At 33.9% G+C, this 26,299-nt stretch overlaps 1 protein-coding gene across 1 annotated transcript in view; it reads left to right on the forward strand.

Moving 5' to 3' along the window:
* Positions 1-26,299, forward strand: part of AP3B1 (adaptor related protein complex 3 subunit beta 1) — a 270,204-nt gene that overhangs the window by 108,950 nt on the left and 134,955 nt on the right. Inside the window, 6 exon segments of the mRNA XM_077759898.1 lie at positions 12,643-12,798; positions 16,630-16,727; positions 17,778-17,824; positions 17,827-17,873; positions 21,188-21,250; positions 24,616-24,748. Of these exon segments, the coding sequence (XP_077616024.1) occupies positions 12,643-12,798; positions 16,630-16,727; positions 17,778-17,824; positions 17,827-17,873; positions 21,188-21,250; positions 24,616-24,748 (544 nt within the window).

Raw genomic sequence — 26,299 nt, forward strand, 5'->3', positions numbered from 1 at the left:
GTGAAATAATTCACCATAAAAAGAATGAAACTTTGCCGTTTGGGATAACATGGAAGTACCTAGGGAGTATTATGCGAAGTGAAATAAGACAAAGAAAGATAAATACTGTATGATTTCATTTATATATACAGTCTAAAAAACAAAGCAAATAAACAGACTTACAGATAAAACAGACTGGTGGTTGCCAGAGAGAGGCAGGTTTTGGGGATGGGTAGAATGGTGAAGGATGTTAGGAGGTACAGACTTCTAGTTATAAAATAAGTAAGACATGGGGAGGTAATATAAGCATAGAGTATATAGTCAATTCTATTGTAATAAGCGTGTGTAGTATGAGGTGATCATTTTGTAAACTGTAAAAATACTGAATCGCTATGTCATACACCTGAAAATATGAAATTGTATATTCTAAACAATAAAAAAGCCTTCCCTGTTTGAAACAATCCTTTATCAGCTATGTCTTTTCCAAATTTTCTCCAAATCTGTGGCATGTCTTCCCTTTTTCTTCACATTGTCTTTTGCAAAGCATACATTTCTGATTTTAAAGAAATCCACCTTCATGAGTTACTTCTTTTATGGATTGTGCCTTTAGTGTTTTATCTAAAGGTCATTACTCTGTTCAGGTTCATCTAGAGTTTGTCATATATTGTTTTCCAGAATTTTATAGTTTTGTGTTTTATAATTGGCTGTAAACCTCTTTGAATGAGTTTTTGGAGTAGAAGGCCTAGTTCTAGCTTCATTTTTTTTTTCATGTAAATACTCAGTTGTTCCAGCACCGTTTGTTGAATAGTCTACCTTTCTCCCATAGTATTGCCTTTTCTCCTTTGTCACATATCAGTTGGCCATGCATTCATGTGGGTCTATTTTTATGTTCTCCATTGAGTCACATTAATCTATTTCACTAGTAATACACTGTCTTGATTGCTTTATTACTTTTATATTACTTGATTACTTTATAACTTTATAGTAGATCGTGAAGTGAAACTCACTGTCTAAATTTTTAATTATGGAAAAATTCAAGAATCACAAAAGTAACTAATAGTCCATGGAATACCTCTGTATGCATCACTTAGTCATCATCTCATGGCTACTCTCGTTTTAATTTTATCCCCTTTTCCATTTCTACTTCCAGATTTTCTATAAATCTCTTGATACTCTAGATATAATTCCATTTATATCTAATTAGAATGAATTTCTAAAACAGTTTCTTCATTTGAAGGAAACTAAGTTGGTTCCTGCTTTTTAAAAATAGATTTAAGGGTTTGTTTGTTTTGTTTTTTTTTTTGTTTTTGGTTCTTTGAAAGATAAAGTAGTCTATTATGATACATAGTTTTATTTTATACACACACACTTGTATTGTAAAATCTCAAGACAATATAGAATTCATTTATAAATACAGCTTTCTAGTACTCATTTTATGATTTTATCACATATATTTTGTACATTTGCTTCCTGATAACTAGGGCTGTTTTTTTTGTTTCTTTTTTTTTGAGTCACCTACTAGTTTTTCATAGGGAAGTATCCTTAATTCTTTGTGGGTTGTTTAAGATGCATATCACCTTGGCTCGCTCTTAGAAATACATTTCAAGTTTCCAGTACACATTCACATGATATTAGCAAAGACCTGATTTTTCTTTCTCATGTATTCTTCATTCATATATTTATTTATTTAGCTAAAATCATGTTAGTTTTATTTAAACATTTTTTTCTTTTTCCTTTTCTTTCTTTCTTTTTTTTTTTTTTTTACAAATAGTTTATTGTCAAGTTGGTTTCCATATAAAACCCAGTTAGTTAGTTATTTATATAACTATGGACATAGAGATACTTACCTTATTCTGTGGATTATAAATAATAATATAGTGCTATTATTATTTACTTTGTTCCCCAAATTTTTCTTGGGCCTTAGGGAGTTTGTTTGTTTAAGTTACTTTTTACTTCCCTTAGCTTTAGAAGCATCCATTTTTCCAAGGCGCAGAAGAGCAGGTTTTAAGGTTTCATTGATATTTTTTTCTATCAGATTTCTATTTGTTTTTTATAATAGTCATATCAGTAACTTATTGAAGTAAAGGTGACATTACTCAGTTACCATGTGGTTTGAAAAATTGCCAACATAAACCACAATACAAAATGATTTAATTAATATCCATTAGAAACCCCATTGTGTTAATGCATTTCTGCAGGCTCAATAGAAATAGTATATATAATAAATGCTTTTTAAAATCATATTGATGTAAACACTTCTTAAAACACTATTTTCCTCTTCCTTGACAGAGAATGAAAGATATAATATTTTCTTTTTTCTTTTTAAGTTTTAAATTTTATTATCTGTATATCAGAAAAACAGATTATTAAGATGGTTAAAATTATTCTATGATATACTCTGAATAAGGACTCTATATTTAGTATAATTTTTAAAGACTTCTAATAGCCCTCTCAGCTATGTAGCAGAGGCCTTTCTACTTAGTTATCAACTCACAGATGTATTACATAGATTGAGACTGCTTCCTTTCAGTTTTTAGATAAGAAATATATTAGAAGGTACAGAATAAGTTATAAAAATTAAACAATTTGACTAAAAAATTAAAAATAGAAATACCGTATGATCAAATAATTCCATTACTGGGCATAGGAAAATGAAAACGCTAATTTATAAAGATATATGCACCCCTGTGTTTATTGTTGCTTTATTTACAATAGCCAAGACATGGAAGCAGCCTGAGGGTTTGTCAGTAGATGAATGGACAAGGATGTATGTGTACATGCACACGCGCGTACACACACACACACACACACAGAAATACTATACTGTCTTAAAAAAGGATGAGATCATTTCATTTGTGACAACATGGTTGGAGTATAGGGTATTATGATAGGTGAAATTAGACTGAGAAAGACAAATACTATATGATTTCATCATATTCGAATCTAAAAAACCCCAGATGAACAAACAAACAAAAAGCAGAATCAGGCCTATAAATACAGAGAACAAATTGATGATTGCCAGAGGGAAGAAGGGAGGAAGGCAAATACAGATTTCCAGTTATGGTATGAATAAGTCATGGAAAGAAAAGGCACAGCATAGAGAATATAGTTGGTGGTATTATAATTGCAATATATTGGTAACAAATGGTAGCTGAAATTGTGGTGAGGGTAGCATGACATAAACTTGTCAAATCACTATACTGTATACTTATGTATAATGTTGTGTTTCAACTATACCCCCAAAAACCAAAACAATGCCACTCTTCTAACTAAATATTTTATTTTAGAAAAAGATTTTTTTCATTAAAAATATGTTACTAAAAAATAAAATATTTCTAAATACTGCTTTCAAATATGCATGAAAGTCTTTTAAAGTTTATTATCTGAACTGTTACTTCTAAGCACAAATTTTTCTTTCTTGTCTGTTGAAATTATGACAGATGTAAAGTTAGTCAAATTTCACAAGATTGCTGTATTAACTCTACAAGTGGTTGCTGAAGTTATAACACCTTATATCATAATGATATTAAAAAGTGAATGTCACTTTTCTATAAAAAATAATTATGTTGAATTCCTTTCCAAATGCTCAATCTTACTCAATTTCTTGAACATATTATCCATAGTTATTGAAGTAGAAATATTTAATGTACCTGTGGCAGAAGCATATGGCTTTATCAGGGAATAAAGAAATAAATTAAGAAATAGAAATTACAAATGTATTTCAGAAGCCCCTCTTTTTCCACTTTCTACTTAATATCATGTTTGCTTCTTGAAATGGAAACAGAATCTTTACCCTAAATGACATTGCCTTTTCTTCCTTCCTCCTTTTCCTTCTTTACTTTATAAACATTGTTGACCTAATTTGAAGCTTTGGATGATGAATTTTGGTTTGCTTGTAGAATGCTACTGGGTAAGAGTATCAACAGTCTGATACACTTTATCATTTCACTTAGGAATTGAGATGATTAAAAACTGAGCTTTAATTTTAGCATCTTTACTCTCTAAAAGACTCTCAGGCTTTTACTTGTTTGTTTAGTTATTTAGCTTATTTTAACTTAATTAGTTAATTTGTTAAGACCCTCAGTCTTTTAAACTAAAGAGTTGGGGAACTAGTAGAAATTTGCTTTTGGGGGGATCTTGACTCCAGGTTTTGTTTTGTTTTATTTTTGTTTTTTGTATTTTTGTGAATCTCCTGAAAACTACTCAGAATCTAGACCTCTCAGCCTCCTATTAGGTAATAACATGTGTTTACATGTTTTTAGGGGAAAGCAATTGCAAATCTCAGTTGGATTTCTAGGTTTACTACTTCTGAGTCTTGTCTACATAATTTCACTGTTCTTTTAGCTTGTTAGTACCTTCAGATATGTTTCATGTTTTCTCCCTAGCTTTTTTAGTTCTGACTAGAAGGATTTGTTTCATATTGCCTATTCAGCCATTATTGGAAGCAGAACTCTATAATTCTGTATTACCTGTTTTTAAAAAAGTGATCTTTAGGGGTGCCTGGGTGGCTCAGTCAGTTCAGCATCCTATAATTGATTTAAGCTCAGGTCATGATCTAATGGTTCATGAGAACAAACCCCTCTGGCTATGTGCTGGCAGCATGGTGCCTGCTAGGGATTCTCTCTCCCCTCTCTGCCTCTCCCCTGCTCATGTGTGCTCACTCTCTCAAAATAAATAAACTTAAAAAGTGATCTTTAAAGACTTTATTTGTAATGATATTTTTGTCACCAGAATTTGGGACCTCTTTTAAATATCTATATCTAGCATTGATTAAAGTTGTTTCACTGTTATCAGTGGTCCGAACAGTACATCATGGCTAAATTGAAGCATTGCACAAGAACTTCGTGTTATATTAATAAAGTCTCAAATACGAGATAATTTCTTTTCTGAGGAAAATTTTGGAGGTAAAGTTTTCTTTATATTTGGCATCTCGGGGATATTTGATTCGAGGATAATGGTTTCTTTTATGTGGTTTCTAGAAAGAAAATTTCTTTTTATTTTTTTTTATTAAAAAATGTGTGTTTTTTTGTTTTTTTTTTTTGTTTTTTTTTTGTTTTTTGAGATGGTGGGGGATAGGCAGAGAGAGAGGGGGGAGCAAAGAGGATGCCAAGGGGGCTCTACACTGACAGAGAGCCCGGTCAGGGGCTTGAACTCCTGAACCACGAGATCATGACCTGAGAAGAAGTCAGTTGCTCAACCAACTGAGCCACCCAGGTGCCACTAGAAAGAAAATTTCTTAACAAAGATAGTGGTGATAGCTACTATTTGAGTGTTTCATATGCACAGGGCCCTATGTGCTTTGTATAACTAACCTCCACTAAACAAATCAATCTTTATAAACACTTTTAGGGCATATATACAGCTTTTATTCCCTTTTATAAATGAAATGAGTAAATTAAGACAAGGAGAGGTCATAGAGCCAGCAGTGTTACAGAAGTGGTGTGATCTAGTATAGACCCATTTCGGTTGTATGCACCTAGCTTCCGTTCTGTTTGGGCTAATGTCTGTTCTGATGAATTGAAAACCTGTGAAAATATAGCTAGCAGCAACACAGATTCAGATGTAAATTATTGGAGATTGGCTCCCATTCTATGTGGAAGCCCTATCTTGTTCATTAACCTCATAAAAACATCAGCCCTTCATTTATCAATTAAGCAATGTAAATATGTCTTTTATTAAAATGATATAATTGAACTTTAATAAACTGTTAATTAATAATGAAGGAGACATGGAATGAATAAATGCTTAGTGAAAACAGCTTTTTATGTGCGTGAGGATTTGGTAGCTAGAGGGTGTTAATACAACAATTTCATCATATATCAATTTCAGGTGGAGCTTGAACATTTGATTAAAGTTGACTAAATATGGTGGTGAGTGCTTATGCATAGAGAATATGGCTATTTGAGGGACACCTGGGTGGCTCAGTCGGTTAAGCGTCCGACTTCAGCTCAGGTTATGATCTCACGGTTCGTGGGTTCGAGCCCCGCATCGGGCTCTGTGCTGAGGAATAGCTCAGAGCCTGGAGCCTGTTTCAGATTCTCTGTCTCCCTCTCTCTCTGACCCTCCCCTGCTCATGCTGTCTCTATCTCAAAAATAAATAAAACATTAAAAAAAAAAAGAATATGGTTATTTGAGTATCGTTATATTAGTTTGCTAATGCACATAATAGAACCAGTTTGGCCTGGAGATCCGTAAAGGAATAGACACTTGAGTCTGGCCTTGATGTAAGAGTGTATCACCTTTTCCTGTAAGTGGCCTGAGGTGATTGCTGAAAATCATTCACTTTTCACTTTACCCAGAAAACCTTACAAAGTCATGCAAACCAAGAGACTCTCATCTTTGTGTTCACTTTAAGAACACACATGGAACTATGTAGGTCATCAAGGGTATGCATATCCAAAAAGCTACCAAATATCTGAAAGATACCACTTTACGGAAGCAAATTGTGCCATTGCATCACTACAGTGATGGAGTTGGTAAGTGTCCCCAGGCCAAAAATAGTGGGTCTGGACACAGGGTTGCTGGCTCAAAAAGAGTCCTCTAATTTTTACTGCACATGCTTAAAAATGCAGAGAGTAATGCTGAACTTACAGGTTTAGGTGCAGATTCTCTGGTCGTTGAACACATCCAGGTGAACAAAGTCCCCCAAATGTGACATAGAACTTACAGGGCTCATGGTCAGATTAACACATACGTGAGCTCTCCCTTCCACATTGACATGATATTTACTTAAAAAAGAGGAGATTGTTTCTACACCAGAAGGGAGGTTGCACAGAAGAAAAAGATATCCCAGAAGAAACTAAAGAAACAAAAACTTGTATCCCAGGAATAAATTCTGCATAAAATAAATGAAATAAAGTAAAATAAAAGAGTATTTCATTTTTTCCCTCTTTTTTAAAGGACTGGGAGAGAAGTAAAATTGACAGGTTGAATCGTGCCGTTCACTTATACACAGATATTTTTCAATAACTGTAGTATAGTCCTATAAATGTATTTTCTCTTAGAATTTTCTTAACATTTTCTTTTATATATTGAACTTTATTGTAAGGATACAGTATATAATACATATACAAAGTATATGTTAATCGATTGTTTATGTTATCAGTAACGCTTCAGTTAACAGTAGGCTATTGGTAGTTAAGTTTTTGGAGAATCAAAAATTATGTTCAGATTTTCAACTGTGTGTACGTCATTAAATGCCATGTTGTTCAAGTGTCACCTTGAAGTAGTTTATTTTGAATTATGCATTCAAATAGTGAAGGAAACAGTCAACAAAACTAAAAGGCAGTCTGTGGAATGGAAAAAGATACTTGCAAATGACATATCTGATACAGGGTTGGTATCCAAAATCTATAAAGAATTTATCAAACTTAGCATCCAAAAAACAAACAACCCAGTTAAGAAATGGGCAGAAGACATCAATAGACACTATTCCGAAGAAGACATCCAGATGGCTAACAGACACATGAAAAGATGCTCAATATTGCTTATCATTAGGGAAGTACAGATAATGTTAAAATTTCTTGTTTACTCTTGAAGATGGGTACTTAAAAAAATTCCTTTTGTTTCCAAAGTGTAGAACTTTTGTGTTTCATCTGTTTGGATAATTTCTTACGATTTTTTTTATTGTGGATTTAAAAACATTGAGATAGTATCATGCTTGCTTCTAAAAAACCCAATAGTCATATTTTTGTTGAAAAGTATTTTAAGTGATAAATTTAAGTCCAGAGTTAAGTAAAGATTGGATATTATCTGTAAGCACTTAGCAAGGGGAAAATATTTCATTAATTGATATTAACCTACAACCTTTAAAAGCACTTCTTTTATTATAACTAAACACATATAAATAGCTTTTAAATACCTTATTGATTTTTTCCTCAATTTTATTTAATCAATTAAAAAAAAGTTTTTTATTTATTTATTTTTGAGAAAGAGAGAGCATGACAGGGGAAGGAAGGGCAGAGAGAGAGAGAGGGAGACACAGAATCCAAAGCAGGCTCCACGCTCTGAGCTGTCAGCACAGAGCCCGAGATGGGGCTCAAATCCACAACCATGAGATCATGATCTGAGCCAAACATCAGTGCTTAACCTGACTGTGCCACCCAGGTGCCCCTAATTGAACTTTTAAATTTAAGATAACTGTAAATTCACATGCTGTTTTAAGAATGCAGAGAGATCTGGTGTACCTGTGCTTATCTTCCTCCAGTGGCAACATCTTGCAAAACTAGTAAGGTATCACCTCCAAGATACTGACATTCATACAGTCAAGATTCAGAACGTTTCCATCTCAAAGATCCTTCATGTTACCATTGCATAGCTAAAACTAGTTTATTCTCTGTGCTTAACCTTGCCCCCTTAACCCCCAGCAACCACTAATTGATTCTCCATCTCTATAATTTTATCGTTTCAAGAATGTTATATAAATAGAATAATACTCAGTATGTAACCTTTTAGGATTAACTTTTTTCATTATCCCACTTCTCTGGAGATTAATCAGAATTGTTGTTGTATCATTGTTTCTTTTTATTTCTGAGTGGTATTCCATGGCTTAAATGTTTACTATTTAACCATTTGTTTAACCATTCATCCATTGAAGGACTTCTGGGTCGTTTCGATTTTGTCTGATAAGAATAAAGCTGCCATGAATACTTTTGTACAGGTTTCTGTGTGAGAATAAATGTCCGTTTCCCAGGGATAAATGCCCAAGAGTGCAAAGACTGGATTGTATGCTAATTGCAAGTTTAGTTCTTATAAGAAACTGCCAAACTGCCAGTGTGGCTATAACCTTTTACAGTCTCCACCAGTATATGAGTGATCTATTTTTTTCTGTGTTCTCATGTCATTTGGTGTTCCCATGATGGTTTTATTTAAGACGAAAGCCATTTTGATATGTGTGTAGTAATATGTTGCTATAGTTTTAATTTCCATTTCCCTAATAGGTAATGAAGTTAATTATCTTTTCATGTGCTTTTTTGCCATTTGTAATATGTCCTTCAGTGAGTTATTTGTTGATGCCTGTATTCATTTGCTACTGCTGACATAACAAAATACCAGACTGGGTGGCTTGATGAACTCAGCTATTTCCCACATTCTCACAGTTCTTCCAGGAGGCTGGAAGTTAAAGATCAAGGTGTTGGCAAGTTTGGTTTCTCCTAAGGCATCTCTTTTGGTTTGCAGATGGCTGTCTTCTTACTCATACTGTTTTTTTCTGTGCCACCGTTGATGTCTTCTTATAAGGGTATTTGTCCTATTGGATTAGGGTTCCATCCAGATGGTCTCAATTACACTAAATTACTTCTTTATAGGCCCTAGTTTGATGTATAGTGACTTCCCGGATGAGGGCTACTGCATGTGAATTTGGAGGGTGAGAAGTACAGTCCAGTCCATAAAATACCTTTTGCCACTTTTTAAATTGAATTCATTGTGGGTGTTTTTGTTTTTGTTTTACTGTTGAGTTTTGGGAGATGTCTTTATATTCTGGATACTAGCCCTTTGTCATATATGTGGTTGCAGGTATTTTCTACCAGTCTAGAATTATTTTATTCTTCTTTAGAGGGTTTTTCATGGAGCAAGAGTTTTTAATTTTGATGAGATCCAGTTTATTAATGTTCCCTTTTATGGACTGTGCTTTTGGTGTCAAGTTTAGGAACTCTTTACTTAACTATATAACTTTTAAAAACTGTTCTGCCATGTTAAAGTAAAAATGATTAGAGATCACAAATTATACATTTTCTTTTGCTGCGGGGAACTTGTGAATTTACAGAAAGAACATTCATTTGGAAGAATAGGGGCAGGTCAGTCATGAACAAAAGAAATTCCTGCAAGATGGCTCTTCATGGTTTTCCTCATTTTTGCAGCTCTTCTGAGTAAAAACATTAGTGGGTTTTATTTTGGACTATATTTTAAGGATATTTGTAGAGCAAGCACCCTTGAAGAAGAGAGAGACTGTTTCCCTCCTGGACAAGGTTAGCTTGCCTGGTTGCATCATTATTTGCTTGGTTATCCAGGCTAGGAATTTGGGGCATCCTCATTAAGTATTTCTATTTCATCCTTCACATTCACCCAGGGCATCCTGTTGATTTCAGCTTCTGACATTTTCATCCTTATCCCTAATCCCACTCTGATTCATTACCTCATCCTCTCCAGTGTCATTTCTATAATACTGCTTTCCAGATTATTTTCTCCTTGTCTTTAGTTTTCAGAAGTTTGACTTAATATGTCATGTTATGGATTTTTGTCCATCTTACTTAAGGTGTACTGACCTTATTCAATCTCTGGTTTTATTTCATTTGCCAAATGTAGGAATTTTTCAGCCATTATTTCTTAGAGTACTTTCTTAGCCATTTTTTTAAAGCTTATTTATCTTTGAGAGAGACAGAGACAGTGAGTGGAGGGGGGTGCAAAGATAGAGGGAGACATGAATCCGAAGCAGACAGCCATTGTTTTTCAGAGTACTTTTTCAGCCCACACTTTTTCTTCTCTATTCTGCGATTCAGATGACAAGAGATGTTATTTTATTTCTCAGGTCCCCAAGTTCTGTTTTTGAGTTTTGTTTTTGATTCTTCCTTTGTCCTCAGTCTAGTTTTTTGCTGTTGTTCAGATTGGACAGTTTCTATTTCATTATGTTTGAATTCACTGATGGCTCCTTTTTTCCTTTAATACTGCTTTTGATTGTAGTCATTATTTAATTTTTATTCTTGTGTTTTTCTTTTTTAAAGTTTATTTATTTAACGTTAGAAAGAGAGAGAGAGAATCCCAAGCAGGCTCTACACTGTCAGCATAGAGCCCCTGATGTGGGGCTTGCTCTCGTGAACCATGAGATCTTTATATATTCTGTTTCTTCAGACTTTAACTCTTTGCTAAGACTTTATATTTTTTCATTTGTTTCAGGAATGTTCCTCATTCCTCACTGAAGAAGCATTTTTATGATGGCTGCTTTAGAATTTTAATCAGATAATTCTAATATTCCTGTCGTTTTAGTGTTGGCTTCTGCTGGTTATCTTTTTTGATCTAGTTTGAGATCTCCCTGGTTCTTGGAATGATGAGTAATTTTTATTGAAACCTGGATATTTTGGATATTATGAGATTCTAGATGTTATTCAGATCTTCTGTTTTAGCTGGGTTTGTTTGATACTATTCCATTAGGGAAAAGTGGGGTGCATGCTGCCTGTTTACTACCATTCATGGTTCCCCACTCAGTCTCCATTGCCACCTCAGGGAGGTTATGCTTGCTATTATTGTGGGTGAATGTGGGATTTCTGGCTCCCCAGTAATTCTTTCCTGATAGCTCTCAGGCTAGGAGGGAGAGAAATGCCTCATTGTTGTTCCCCATGTTTCCTCTGATAGTGTCTTTCTTACCACTGGGTGGTCTGCTGTAAGTCTTGAGTCTCCACTCAGTATTTTCTTATGCTAGGTCAATAGGGAGGGATGAGGTCACTTTGTTCTTGATGGGAAGACTTAGATATACAAGTGCCCCACTTTGTCTTTGCCTTCATTGACACCAGGGGGATACCTTGTTATCTCTTGGTGGAAATTAAAGCCTTGGGCTCTGGTGGCCTTTTCTGACATCACCCCAGTGGGTTGATTGAAGCATCTCATTACAGCATGGGAAGCTCCCACATCATCCTTTGCTAGTAGGGGTGGGAATGGGGTCTTAATTTTTTTCCCCTCTATCAGTAGCTGCACTAGTGCAGTTATTTTCTGAACATTTTCTTTTTCCTGGTCCTTTGGCTACAGACAGTAGGCTTTTGGAGGGTTTGTTTCATCTGTGTTTGGTGTTTTTGGGTTATCAGCTTCTCTAGCGCTCTGCTTCTTAGTCTTTGATATATGAGGTAAAAATGAAAATCCATGGAACTTACTGTTGTTTAATTCTTTGGGTTGTAGGATCCATATCTAGTCTCTCTTATCTGCATTTCCTTGCTTAAGTTTGTTTTAGATGTAACCTCTCCAGTTTTAGTTGTACATAGAGGAATAGGGAAAAGTATATCTACTCCCATCTTTTCAACAGTGTAAAGTGTGTTTCAGGTAGGACTTGATAACAGAAATCACCTCTAAAAAATCTTTGGATTGGATCCAGGTGGATATTATTGTCTTTTTATTTGTATATTTGTTTTTAAGACTAAATGCCTCTAGGCAGATTTTATTGGCAGAGATAATGAATTCAAATTAAAAGTACAAAGCAAAAATATAGAATCAATCCCTGGATATACATAGGTATCAGAGTCTTTCTTGACAGCACAGAGACATACTTAATCACTAGTTTTTAACCTGTCCAGTTTTATTGTGATTTCTTTTATGTGTGCTGCAGTTCAAACACTTCTCCTTATTTTGAACTTTTGATCTAGTTACAGAGTGACTGATAATGTATGGAAATAGTTTTCAGGTTTTAGGTGTCTCATCTGACAGGCTTTGTTAGAGTCTCATAGTCAAGTTTTACCTTTGGTCAGCTATGGGTATATCTGTGAGGATTTCATATTTTCAGGTGTTTACTATGTAATATGAAAGTAGTATTATAGCACTAGAGGACAGTTATATTGTTATAAAAAACAAGACCTACCTTTTACAGGTAGCATAGTATTTTCACATTTCTTCAACAGTAATATTCTATAGTAAAATAGTAGAGTAGATACTAAAAAGCGTTTTCTTTGTATTTCTTTCTTGTAGGAAGACAGTTTAGAAGACGATGAAAAGAATTTCTATGACTCTGATGATGAACAGAAGGAAAAGACTGATAAAAGAAAGAAGTTGTATACTATGGATCCAGACCATAGACTTTTAATTCGGAATACAAAGCCTTTGCTTCAAAGTAGGAATGCAGCGGTATGTTAAACCTTACAAGAAATCACGGGTTTTTTTCAAACAGTGGTTAAAAGTATGTAAGTAAAATAGAAGAGTCTTTATTTTTTAGTGTGCTAATGAGCATATGTTTGTTTGTTTATATGTCAAAAATCAGGTTTTGATGAGATTACTTAGCTTTGTAGTTGAAACCTACCGGACTTCATTTATTTTTTGTGGTTTTGTTAATTGGCTAAGATATGAGCCCAAGATGTTTCTCAGTGGATTGGAAGACTGTGCATATTTCTGTTACTTAGTTGTAATTGAGAGCACTTAATTTGGTATCAGTCCATAATATTCATATGAACCTGATAAGAGTTTTTAAGAGACTAACACATAAAAAACCACCTAGCATAATGCCACATACATAAATAAATTTTCATTGGTAGGAATAAATAACAGTTAAAATCATCTTCATTTGAGTCCTGAGTTTGTTTTATGTCTTTTTATTTTAAATGTGCTTCATATTTCACAAGAATACATGTATACAGTAACAAATTAGGAAATAGGAACTAGCAGAACTTAAAAAGCCCATCACTCAGAAATCACTGTATAATATCTTGATGCATTTTCTTCCAGATCCCTTTTCTGCATAAATATACATGTATTGACATGTGCACATGTCTATACATACATATTTTTTAAACCAAGGTAAAAATTCTGTATGTAGTACTTTTTAATCTTCCGTAGTCAGTCCTTTCTATTTCAATAAAATTTCATCTCATTTAATACCAATTTATCTTAAATTATCTTTTATAAATAGATAATATAAACCAATATCTCTTGTTACAGTTCTTAAACCTCTCCAGTCTTGCAGAATACTCTTCTAGGTTTTCTCTTTTCTTCCTTTATAGTGTTATTTAATTTTTTCTTCTGCACTCTGTGTTACCTGTTAACTTGAAGTTATATCTAAACATTAGATGGAGTCAAGTAAAACATTTTTTAAATATTTTTTAATTAAAAATGTTCTTAATGAATTGTTCTGTTTAATTAGTAAAAACTTTGAGAATGTGGAATTGTACTTGAATTACTTTAAGTGTTCTGATGCTTGTGACTTTAGACCTTAGAGCTTTGTGTTTCGTAGTAATTAGCAGTTTTTATCTTATACCTCAGTCTAAATTCTATATCATTATTAAATAATCATACATAGTAATAAATATTATTTTACTAATGTTGTAAAATATGCTTATATTTCACTGAGCCCAACTTCGCCAGCTTATATTTAAGTAGCTCTAACTTGCCACCTAAAACTCTTCTTTATAATTGACTATTTATTTAACTTTGCCTTGGGAATTGATTTTATAATCCAAATACTTACTGATCAGAAATGTTCTTGAATGGTGAAACAAATAGAAGTAGCTTGTATTTCTTGTCTCAGCATGTTTTGATTCCCTACTTATTTGATTGTGTACCAAATAGACATAATTTACTTTTTTTCCCAGTATGTTTCGGTGTCCTGGTTATTTGATGCTGCTAAATATATGTAAAGGCTGACTTTGAAGGATTGTGAATAGCTTTCCTTATTTTAGCCCTGTTCTCAGTTAAAGGGGAGACTTTGAGAATGTTTTTTCAGGAAACTTATCAGTGCTGTGTAGATTGAATTGCAGACAAGGGTACTGGAAACAGTGTTGGGAGGCTGTTCCAAACAGTCTAGAGAAGGTAATAGTCGTATCAGTAGTTAGGAATAGAAAAGTGCTTATAGGATATATACTTTATCATGAATGTACATAATGTAACTGTAGAAGGCCTATCAATTTGTATATTTTACTTATTTTGGACTTTGGAGATATGGGAGCTTCCCTCTTACAGAGCTTTAACAAATTAGACTATAAATTTCAAATTCCGATTATTGAAGAAACTTTATTAGATTTTTAAGTACCGGGCGAGAATAAGTAGCCCTTGTGGACTTGAGGGAGTGCCCTAATTAATATATTAGAAGAGATGACATACTAAGTGGCATCTAGAATCTTAAAAAAACATTGACATATGGAGAAAGTACAGTTTACCTTCTTTCCAGTAGCATTTGACTATTTTTAACAAAATTGATTTAATTATTTTCTGTGAAATACATTAAAATGAAGCTTTTGGTTTTCTTTTATATACTAATACTTATTAGCCAGCTGCATGCTTTAATATTTTTTAAGTATTTATTTATTTGTGAGAGAGAGAAAGAGCATGAGTGGGGGAGAAGTAGAGAGAAAGGGACATAAGATCTGAAGCAGAGTCTGGGCTGATAGCAGAGAGTCCGATACGGGGCTCAGACTCACCACTCATGAGATCATGACATGAGCCAGTCAGATGTTTAATCAACTGAGCCACCTAGGCGCCCCTGCTTTAATATTTTTTAAAATGACTATCACCTATTTGTAGATTAAGACAGTCATTAATAGAGATTTTATTTTATAAGATTTTAAATTCAGTAGTTCTCTAACTAGAGTGTATTTGTGGATCATAAGTAAAGAAATGAAATATCCTTAAACTCCTCAAATTCCCAATATTTGAAAGCTATAAATCAGACTTATAAAAAAAAAAAGTACAACAAAGTGCCAAACAACAGTGCATTTAGGACTCTGTGAACTGTATTTTTAAAACATATCTTAATTTTAGAAGGAACTCCTTTATCTCAAGCATCCTCAGGTGTTGTATACTCTTTAAGCATATGTAAAATCCCTACCATGTGTTTGTTAGTCCTTTATAGACTAAGCAGAAGTAAAGTAGTATTAAAATATTTTCTGAACTAAAGTCAAGATGATGTAACTCTTTCTGCATTTGTCACAAGTTAAACAGGATAACTTTTCCAGTTTGGACTTTTGATGTCTGGATCTAAGTGTAGAGGCATGTAGGGGAAACATAGTACTCTTATATTTCATCACCCTTTTAATAGCTTTGAAGCAAAGACTAATTTTAAGGTTCTGCATTTTGGAAAAAAAAAAGATCATTTCAAATGCTTAGAGGAATTGGTTTAGTAGAATTCATTTAATTGTAACTTCCATGTACTGATTTTTAAAAATTTTAAGCTTGTTACTTTTCTCCTAAAGAATCTGGGCTTCATTTGGAAAGGCATGCTTACCACTTTTAAAATATTCCCACTTTCAGAGCAGAAGCAGCAGTATTAAGAAGAGTAGGGGATTTGGAGTGTTATGTCAAGCTTTGTTTTGTACTGGCAAGCAGACTTTAGGTAGTTCATTTAACATCTGTTTTCTCATAATATCTTTTTTCTATTCTTTCCTCTGTATTAGTGTCCTAGGGCTGTCATAACAAATTACGACAAACCAGGTGAATTAAAACAACAAAAATTTATTTTCTCACTTGTAGTAGGGACAGAAGTCCAAAATTAAGATATCACAGGATTGGTTCCTTTCGGAGGCTCTAAGAGAGAACCTGCTTTTTGCTAGGCTACCGTGGTTGCTAAGAGTTCTGCATTCCCTAGCTTATAGATTCATCACTCCAGCCTCTGCCTCCATGTTCACATTGCCTTCTCTGTATCTTGTCCTTTTCTGTCTCTGCTGAAGACACTCATTGGCTTTAGGGCCCACCCTAATCCAGTGTAATGTCATCTCCACCATTATCTTATTAATATCTGCAAAGATTTTATCTCCAAGTAAGGTGATATTCTGAGGGTAGACGTGAATTCTTGGGAGGACACTCTTCAGCCTGCTTCAAAAGGTAGCAACATATTCATCTTACCTCACAGGAATTTTGCTGGAGTTAAAGAAGCAGTTTGTAGGAATGTACTCTGCAACTGTAGCGAATGTACTTGGAAACTGTAGCATGCTCCTGTGTTCAGAGCTAGTATTTTCATACTTTATCTTTCAGGTGGTTATGGCAGTTGCCCAGCTATATTGGCACATATCACCCAAATCTGAAGTTGGCATTATTTCTAAATCACTAGTGCGTTTACTTCGTAGCAATAGGTAAGACATGATGTTTTATATGTTTTTTCTTATTCCTTCAAAGGTAATCTTTGAATAAATGTCATCTGTCTTTCAGACATTTATTACATGGTTCTGTGTTATATCGATAAGTTTTCATACTTACATGATCATCATTAAAGCCTTTATATAATTTATCTCTTGGTTAGGGATAAATATAAAAGTTTTTTAACCTGAAGCTTGGCAAAGTTTAATATCAGATTTTTATCATTTGTTTTCTGTGTATTAAGAATTATAACATTGTTTCAGCTGTTTACCTTACCCTGAATATTTTGTTATAATTAGTTATTTTAAATTTAAAATTTTTTCATTGAGTGCTTACCTCTACTAATAGAGTTGGACAGGGGTGAGGGAGTGGGAAGATGCCTGTTTGTTTTTAATCTTTAACGTGGCCTCAGTGGCACAACTACTTAGCCCTAGACTGACTTTTGCCATTCTTTAGTGAAGTCCTTGGTGTTCCTGTTCTCTCCTCTGTCTTTATACACATTCTTTTCCTCTTTATCGGTTCAATACTTTTTCTTTTCTATAGCTAGCTCAAAGGTTGTCAGAAGGATCTGGAATGCATCTTTCACATGAAATTTTATACCAGATTCATTTCTACCTTCATTTTTTAGTTATTTGGACCTAAAATAGCATGACTTTTTTTTTTTAATCTGTCTTTTCACTGTGATCAGAATTTAGTAACAGCATCTGATCAAGAGTTTAGGTTAGTACTGTGGTCATGTTTATTCCATTAGCCCAAGAATACCTTCCCTGCCTGTCTTCAGAGCAGCTACAGTATTGGCTTTACATCTTAGGAATATAGGATTATAAAATTGGTTTTAACTTTTCCTCATGATGAATCAAATCTAATTTATTAATGGTTTATAGGACGAGTGTTTAAAAAGAAGATATAAATATCTAAAATTTACTAAACTCTTTTAAATATTATATTCAAGTTGAATGCAATATGATGCTTATTGCTGATTTTTTTTTTCTTAAAGATACCTAGTTGGAAAATATATTCAGTGAAAATTCTCCTTTAATTTCTAGGGAAGTGCAGTATATTGTCCTACAGAATATAGCAACTATGTCAATTCAGANTTCTATGTTAGGTCAACTGATCCAACTATGATCAAGACACTGAAGGTATGCATGTGCTTGTTTCTCAGGTACCCTTAGTACATATTTACTTTTAAGATACTGCTATAGCTTCTAGTATCTGCAAAATGGAAACCTGCTTTTTAAAAACCACAGACACATTTAGGGATTTTCTTTATGCTTTCTAAACTGTATTATTATATCCACTTTCTGTGCTGCTTCCTGATAATACACAGTTTCTACATGCTACCTGCATCTTGAGTAACTCATAGTATCCTGAAGGAGACAGTCATGTAGATAAGATAATTTCAGCACTAGTGTGTTTTCATGAAATTATAGAGATTTGAATTGAGTACTGTGCAGAATAGAAAGATGGGGTTAATTCTCTAGGATTTAGAAAAGACTTGTAGAAAAGTTGATGCTTGAGTGGATCTTGAAAGAATAATATTTTTGTGAATTTTTTTTATCTTAGTTGGTAGGTTGATTGGGAGTTTGTGGGTTTGGGAGTAGGAAAAAGAAACAGTTTATGCTAACAGAGATTATGAAAGAATGTTGTATTTATATCCCTAACTGCAGAATAGAGTCTAATTAGGGATATAAAGGTATGATAATTAAAACAATATGATATTTAGACAAAAATAAGTGGGATGGAATAGAGAGCGTAGAAACAGATCGATGTGCATGAAAATGTACTATATAATAGAGAACACATTACAAACCAATGCAGGAAGGATGGACTTTTCAGTAAATGTTGGAATGATTGGTTATGCACATAGAAAGTGGGTTTAATTATAAGAAAATCTAATATACATCCAAATTGAAGAATATTTTAGGAGTGCTTAGGTGGCTCAGTTGGTTGAATATCCAGCTCTTGATTTCAACTGAGGTCATGATCTCACGGTTCATGAGATCGAGCCCCATGTTGGTTTGTGCACTGACAGCATGCAACCTGCTTAGGATTCTCCGTCCCCCTTTATCTCTGCCCCTCTCCCGATTTCTCTCTCTCTCTCTCTCTCTCTCTCTCTGTCTTTTTCTCTCTCTCCCAATAAATAAACAAACATTAAAAAGACAAGTGGATATTTTGGAAAATAATTGGCTTGTCCTCAAAAATGTCAAGGTTATGAATGTCAAAAGAAAGACTGAAAAAGTTTCAGGCTGAAGGAGACTAAAGATACAACTGAATTCAATGTGTGAAACTGAACTGGATCCTTTTATAATAAAGGATCGAGGTAATTTGTAAAACTTAAATGGGAGTATGATTGCATAGATGTATGTGTCAGTGTTAATTTCTTGATTTTCTTGGTTCTATTGTGTTTTCTAGGACAGTGTCCTGGTTTGTAGGGAATATACATGAAAGTATTTGGGGATGATGTGGTATCAGATTGGTAACTCTCAAATGATTCAGATCAAAATAGTTGTTACTTTTTCTATATGTTTGAGATGGTTTTTAAAAAACTGTGTAAAAAAATTAAAATGTTCTCATCAAAATAAAATACAAAGTCAAGCCATAATCCAGGAAAAAATATTTCCAGTACATATATCTGAGAAATGACTAGGACTCAAAATATATAAAGAACTTCTACAATCTAACCCTTCTAATTAGAATATATAGACCATTTAATTAATTAATTTAATGTTTATTTATTTTTGAGAGAGAGAGCAGATGCCAGGAAGGGACAGAGAAAGACAGACACACAGAATCAGAAGCAGGCTCCAGGCACTGAACTGTCAGTGCAGAGCCTGATATGGGGCTTGAACCCACAAACTGTGAGATCATGACCTGACCTGAAGTCAGATGCTTAACTGACAGCCACCCAGTCACTTGTTTTTTCTTTTAATTTTTAAAAAGTTTATTTATTTATTTTGAAAGAGAGAGTGAGTGAGTGAGCCTATGAGTATGAGCTGGGGAGGGGCAGAGAGAGAGAATCCTAGGCAGGCTCTGTGCCATCAGTGAAGAGCCTGACATGGGGCTTGAACTCATGAACCATAGGATCGTGGCCTTAGCCCAGATCAGTGTCAGATGCTAAACTGACTGAGCTACCAAGGTGCCCCTAGACCATTTATTTTAAATGTAATTATTGATATAACCCCCCCACACACACAAACCTTGTGGTTTGTTTTCTATTTATGCCATCTGTTCTCTGTTCCTTTCTTTTTTCATGCTTTCCTTCAGATTATTTGAATATTTTTATGAGTAAAAACTGAAGCTTTTTTAGTGAGTCTATTGAAGAAGGACTTATTTGCATATTTCTTATAACTGTAAATCCAGAAGAGAGCATTAAAATGTCCAGGTATTTGGGATGGTAGAATGAATGAGAACAAGAGAATTAATTAGTATCTGGAAAACAGAGGTATTATATGGAGGGCAAGTTGCCTTCTAAGTTTATTAATAAAGGGGGGAAAAGCCCAGCTACCTTAAATTGTTTAGGTTAACTAGATATAGGGGGTCTGTTTTATCCACCAAGTTCCATGAAGGTTGAGACCTTTGCTTTGTTCCCTACTTTATCTTCATAGCCTTGAAAAGTCACTGACAGATAGTAGGAACTCCGTAAATGTTTGTTGAATAGGTGAAATAAACAAAGAAAGGCTCCTTACAAGGGGGTGTGCACCCAGGTGCAGAGGCTTCCTTCGTGTTTATTAGGCACCATTCTGGAAAAAACATTCAGGGGTGCCTGGGTGGCTCAGTCAAAGGTTAAGCATCTGACTTTGGCTCAGGTCATGATCTCACGTTGAGTGAGTTCAAGCCCCGCATCAGTCTCTGTGCTGGCAGTTTGGAGCTTGCTTCAGCTTCTGTGTTTCCGTCCTTCTCTGTGCCTCTTGGCCTGCTCATATTCTGTCTCTTTTCACTCTCTCTCTCAAAATTAAACAAACAGGGGCTCCTGGGTGGCTCCGTCGGTTAAGTGTCCGGCTTCGGCTCAGGTCATGATCTCGCGGTTTGTGGGTTTGAGCCCCGCGTCAGGCTCTGTGCTGACAGCCAGCTCAGAGCCTGGAGACTGTTTCAGGTTCTGTGTCTCCCTCTCTCTCTAACCCTCCCCTGCTTGTGCTATCTCTCTCTCAGAAATAAATAAAAAACATTAAAAAAAATTTTTTTAAATTAGATATAAACTGTAAAGTTGGGACAAACAGGGAAGATGTAGGATTCTCTTTTTTTGTAATTATTTTTAAGCATTATATAATTATCTGTCCTCTCTTTGGAGATGTAGGAAGACAAAAATTCATCTGAAGGGTATAATGCCTCAGAATATTTGGATCAGTGTGACTTTTGTTAAAAACAGAAATGACCTTTGTATTAAATGCCTAGCCTGTGTTAAATTAATTCTTTTTATTTATGTTTTAAAATGTTACTCTCTTCTCTACCCTAGCTTGAAATTTTAACAAACTTGGCAAATGAAGCCAACATATCAACTCTTCTCCGAGAATTTCAGGTTTGTATACAATGCTAATCATAAAATAACTCCCCAAATATTTGTTCAGTTTACAGTCAAATATACATCTCTCTCATTTTAGAAATAGATAATTGTGTTAAATAAAATAGTGATTTGGGATAAGTTTGGGAACTAAGAAATTGATAAATTTTCAAGAATAAACATTAACTACAAATTCAAAATTTAAGGGACATAGAATAGTAATCTGTTTCATGTTTCCATTGATATTGAAAGACTGGTTTCTAACTGTGGAGATTTTTTTAGAAATTATGTTACTGGGAAGGATTCCATGTCTCTGTGCTGTCATCAGTGTCAGTCCGTACTCTGCCTTCATGAAAACAGCTTCACGTCTTCCCTGCTTGTCCTGTTGCAGTGGCCTGTGCTCTTGTAGACTGTGTCCTCTTAGCTTCATGTGTTTTTGATCTGAAGTTTCTCCTGTCATGATGTTTTTATCATAGTTTTTGTTTTGTTGTCTTTATTGAAACCATTAATGCTCTTGGATGAGATGCATCTCAGCTCTATGCCCTTAAAAGAGTATTTTTCACAAACTACCTCATGGATATGGCCTTCATGTTGGAATGGTCAGCGCTGGAGACTTAGTTGGTAGATGATAGCAATAGAAAACTTCATCTCAGTATTAGGAATTTTTATATTTCATCAGCAGTTTTCTTAGTAAAAATATACCACATGCTACACACAAATCACAGTTTTTGTCAATTTCCAACTTTTATGGATTTAATTTATTTTGTTGCTATAATCCTCCTGTATACCCATATTAAATTTCCTCTTAGATAAATAGACATTGCATTTTTTTAACTGTGATCTTATACCTTTAACCAGAGTAGTAGAATATTATCTCATGTCCTAGATTTATAATTTCAGAACTGGGTTCCTGTACTTTCATGCCGTATGTTTTCCTAGGAAGATGCCTTGTAAAATTAGGATGTTAAGGATATCCAGTCATCCTATCTTTATATATGCCAGAAAATATAGTATATATGCCAGAAAATTTACTATCTTAAGTATAGTATTGAAGTAGCAATATCCAGTAATCTATAGCTATAGAACATTGTTTGGATTTGATTTTTACCTCATTTTTATAGGTTTGCTTTTTTAAAAATTTTTTGTCTCAATGTTTGTGTTTGCCCTTTTCTTATTGTGGGCAATGTCTTTGGGTATCTTTTTGCTGTCAGTTTCCTGCTTATGTCAGGTTTACTGGGTATGTAGGCCGTAAGTCTCAGGTAATTTTATGGCATCATTTAATTGTACAGAAATGACTCATTGAACCTATTTCAGAATATTGGTGATCTAGCGATTTCATTTAATTTCTTTTAATATCAGGATATAAGGTCCATTGATTAGACTTTCTAATATATTCTTTCTTTATGTATCTACTTTTATCACTGTCAGTATTTGTACCTCATCTGTGTGGCTTATGGGTTATGTTTATAGATATGTACAGTTCACTTAACAGTAGTAGTCTTTTGTGTAAAATAGAGAATTTTTCTAATGACCTATTTTTTCTAATTGAGGAAATTAGGTCATGAACTGGTAAACAGTTTAAATACACTTGATCTCTCCTACGTGGAACCAAGAGAATTTGTTTTATTTATTTCTTCAGTATTTATCCTGTTCTTGTACTATTTTCACAAAATTTGTATGGTTTTAGATATTCTTAGATTTTTCTCTTTAGTACCATTTACGTGTACATCCTCTTTGGCATGTTAGGTAACCATAGTGTTAATTGTACATTATGTTCTTTACATTTGAGGTTAGCAGTCTTTTTTTTTTTTTTTTTTTCAAATTCAGTTGAGGGACACCTGTGTGTTCAGTCGGTTTAGCATCTGACTCTTGATCTCAGCTCACATCTTAATTTCACAGCTGTGAGTTCAAGCCCCACACTGGGCTCTGCGCTGGGCTTGAAGCTGACTTAAAAGAAAAAAAAAACTCTGGGCGCCTGGGTGGCTCAGTTGGTTAAGCGTCTGACTTCGGCTCAGGTCATGATCTCCCGGTTGGTGGGTTCGAGCCCCGCGTTGGGCTCTGTGCTGAGACCTCAGAGCCAGGAGCCTGCTTTAGATTCTGTGTTTCCCTCTCTCTCAGACCCTCCCCTGCTCACGCTGTCTCTGTTTCTCAGAAATAAATAAAACATTTAAAAAAATTAAACAAAAAAAAACTCCATTGAGGGGCACTTGGCTGGCTTAGTCAGCAGAGCATGCAACTCTTAATCTCATGGTTGTAAGTTATGCTCACGTTGAGCATAAAGCTTACTTAAAAAATTCAGTTGAATATGGGATTTTAAATTTTGTTTACATATAATATATAAATATAAATATTTGAAGTATACTCATTTCTGTAAAGAATAAAAGCTTAAGTTTAATTAGGAAAGTTATAATCAAAGTGAAATTCTTTAGGGTTATAGTAAATTTTGTAAAGATCTTTTAACTTTCTATCATTAAATCAGTTATTTTTAAGTTTATATAAATAGTTTACATTTTTATTTTTATTTAAAAAGCTTTTTTTGTTTATTTATTGGGGGGGGCGAGAGAGAGAGAGAGTGTGTGCAAGCAAGCGAGCAGGGGAGGAGCAGAGAGAGAGAGGGAGAGAGAGAGAGAATCCCAAGCAGGCTCCACACTGTCAGTGTAGAGCCTGATGTGGGGCTCGATCCCACAAACCGTGAGATCATAACCTGAGCTGAAATGAAGAGTCAGATGCTTAACTGACTGAGGCACTATATTTTTAAAACATTCTTTTAATGGAAATTTATTTCAAAAGTATGATATTTTGTTATAAACTGAGTGTATATAAAGTCTGAGTATATATAAAGTATTTATATAGATATAAATACTACTCACTGTAGCTGTTGTAGTTCTGTTACATTCAGATACCATTTTGAAAGTAAAATGTTTGTCTGTGGTATATTTGTTCTTTTCCTCCTCTTCTCCCAACTTTAGATTTAGTGTCTCTGAAAAAGCAACCCTTTTTTTCATAGATTCACAGATGCTGCTGGTTAAATGAACTGAAACCTCCAAAGAGAGAGTTCTCATCATCTCTTTCAACCTTGCACTTAAACTAATTGCTGTCTTTGGGTGACTGCTCCCCACTATCTGTTTTGGAGTCACAAGCCTCTGTGGCCACAGGTCAATGAACCTGGCTTGAAAATGTGCCTCTTCTAAGGCACATTGTTTAAGTAAAAAACAAAATTAAATTAAGCTAAGTGATCATTTGGTCCTCTTGTGCATATAAATGAGAGTATTGTGTTATGTATTAGAAAGTTTTCATTTTTGACAAAGTCTAGTGTAATAGGGATCTTTTTGTTCACTTGAGTGTACCTCAAAGTATAAACTAATTGAATTGATATTTTTTAGACCTATGTGAAAAGCCAGGATAAAGAATTTGCAGCAGCCACTATTCAAGCTATAGGCAGATGTGCAACCAATATCTCAGAAGTCACAGACACATGCCTCAATGGCCTGGTATGTCTCTTGTCCAACAGAGATGGTAAGTTAACAATTTCATTTTATGTCCAAGTAATTTATCCTTTGAATATTCTTGGCATGCTCTTCAAATTGTAACATTTTTTAACATCGCGTTTTAGCATGTCCAGTGTGTCAGTAGCATGGTCATGATGAGAGTAGCATTTTATCTTTGAAATACAAAGACACACACGTTTTTGTTGTTGTTTTAGTAAATTAGATAATGAACTTGCAAACATTGTGTCTCCTTAAACAAGAACTAAAAACCTTTCCACAAAGGTTGTGTTTTACTGTTTTTAAGGACACAGAAGTCATGTATAATATTGGTTCACCTGCAGAGGGTGCTAAAAGCAGGCAGATGATTGTTCCATGGAGAAGTGGCTAGATCAAAAAAGTATGTTTATTGTGTATCTTCAAAGGTTTTTTCCTAAAGATTTATCTAATAATTTCATATTCAGTATTAACCTTGATTTAATAGTCATCAGTTTGAAAGAGCTTCATGTTTTTAAGTCAAACAACATGTAAACATTTTGTAAAATTGTAAAGGTGATAACCACTAAAATGCATAATCGAGGTTACATACTGTTCAGTGATAAATTGTCAGTTATTTCTATGATATGGCTTTAGAAATTGAAGCCTTTTGGAGAAAGAAATAATTGTCAACTTTCACCTTTAAAATAATGTATTTAGAGGATTTTTATTATAATTGTATATTTGATTAAAACAAGAAATTCTTTTTAAGAAAAGCTTAATTTTTTGTATAAAATAATTGAACTCATTTGTGGAATTCTAATTATGTCATATTTATACACAGGGATATATGAGATAGTAAGCATAAATTGAAACATAAGAAACTTGAATACATTTTATATTTATATTGTATTTATATTATTTATATTTTCATTACAATAACTCTGTTATCCCTAATTATCTATTCCTACATGTAGATCTCTTTACAAAACTGTAACATTGTGATAAGTACTTCTAAGGATATTACTGAAACAAAATTTAGCCCCAAGTAAGAGTGATTTTTTTATTGTGAACATAAAATTGTAAACCTTAATCCTGCAAACTCAAGGTAATATGATGGATAGAACTTTTTTCTGCATGCAGAAATTAGTAAATCCTTCTACCTTTATATTAATGTTTAGACTTTTGTTTTTGGTAAATCGAAGCTATCCTTATAATTATGGCTTTTTTCATGCAGTTTGAATATTAAGAACCTTAAATTATATTGTCCCAATTCTTTTTGCATAACATCATTAGCCTATAGTTTCTGATTATTTGATTACTTATTATATGAGCTACACTTTTGCAGTTTGGAAAGCCAAATAAAAGTAACCAGTAAAACAAATGAAGAGAATATTCATATTAAAATCAATAGCATTAAAGAGTGTAGTAGTATTTTTAACTTTAAAATGATGATTCCTGATAACAGAGCCCCTTTGTTCTCCTGTTAAAAGTTCTGCTTTTAGGAATAGGTATCAAGAATGAGGCCTCAGTTTCTTTCAAATCTCTTAAGATCTTTTGAGGCTCTAAGTGTCTGTGATTCTTGATTTTATGTTAATACAAATAC

This window comes from Crocuta crocuta, unplaced genomic scaffold (assembly GCF_008692635.1).
Source record: "Crocuta crocuta isolate KB4526 unplaced genomic scaffold, BGI_CrCroc_1.0 scaffold162, whole genome shotgun sequence".
NCBI classification, from domain to species: domain Eukaryota; kingdom Metazoa; phylum Chordata; class Mammalia; order Carnivora; family Hyaenidae; genus Crocuta; species Crocuta crocuta.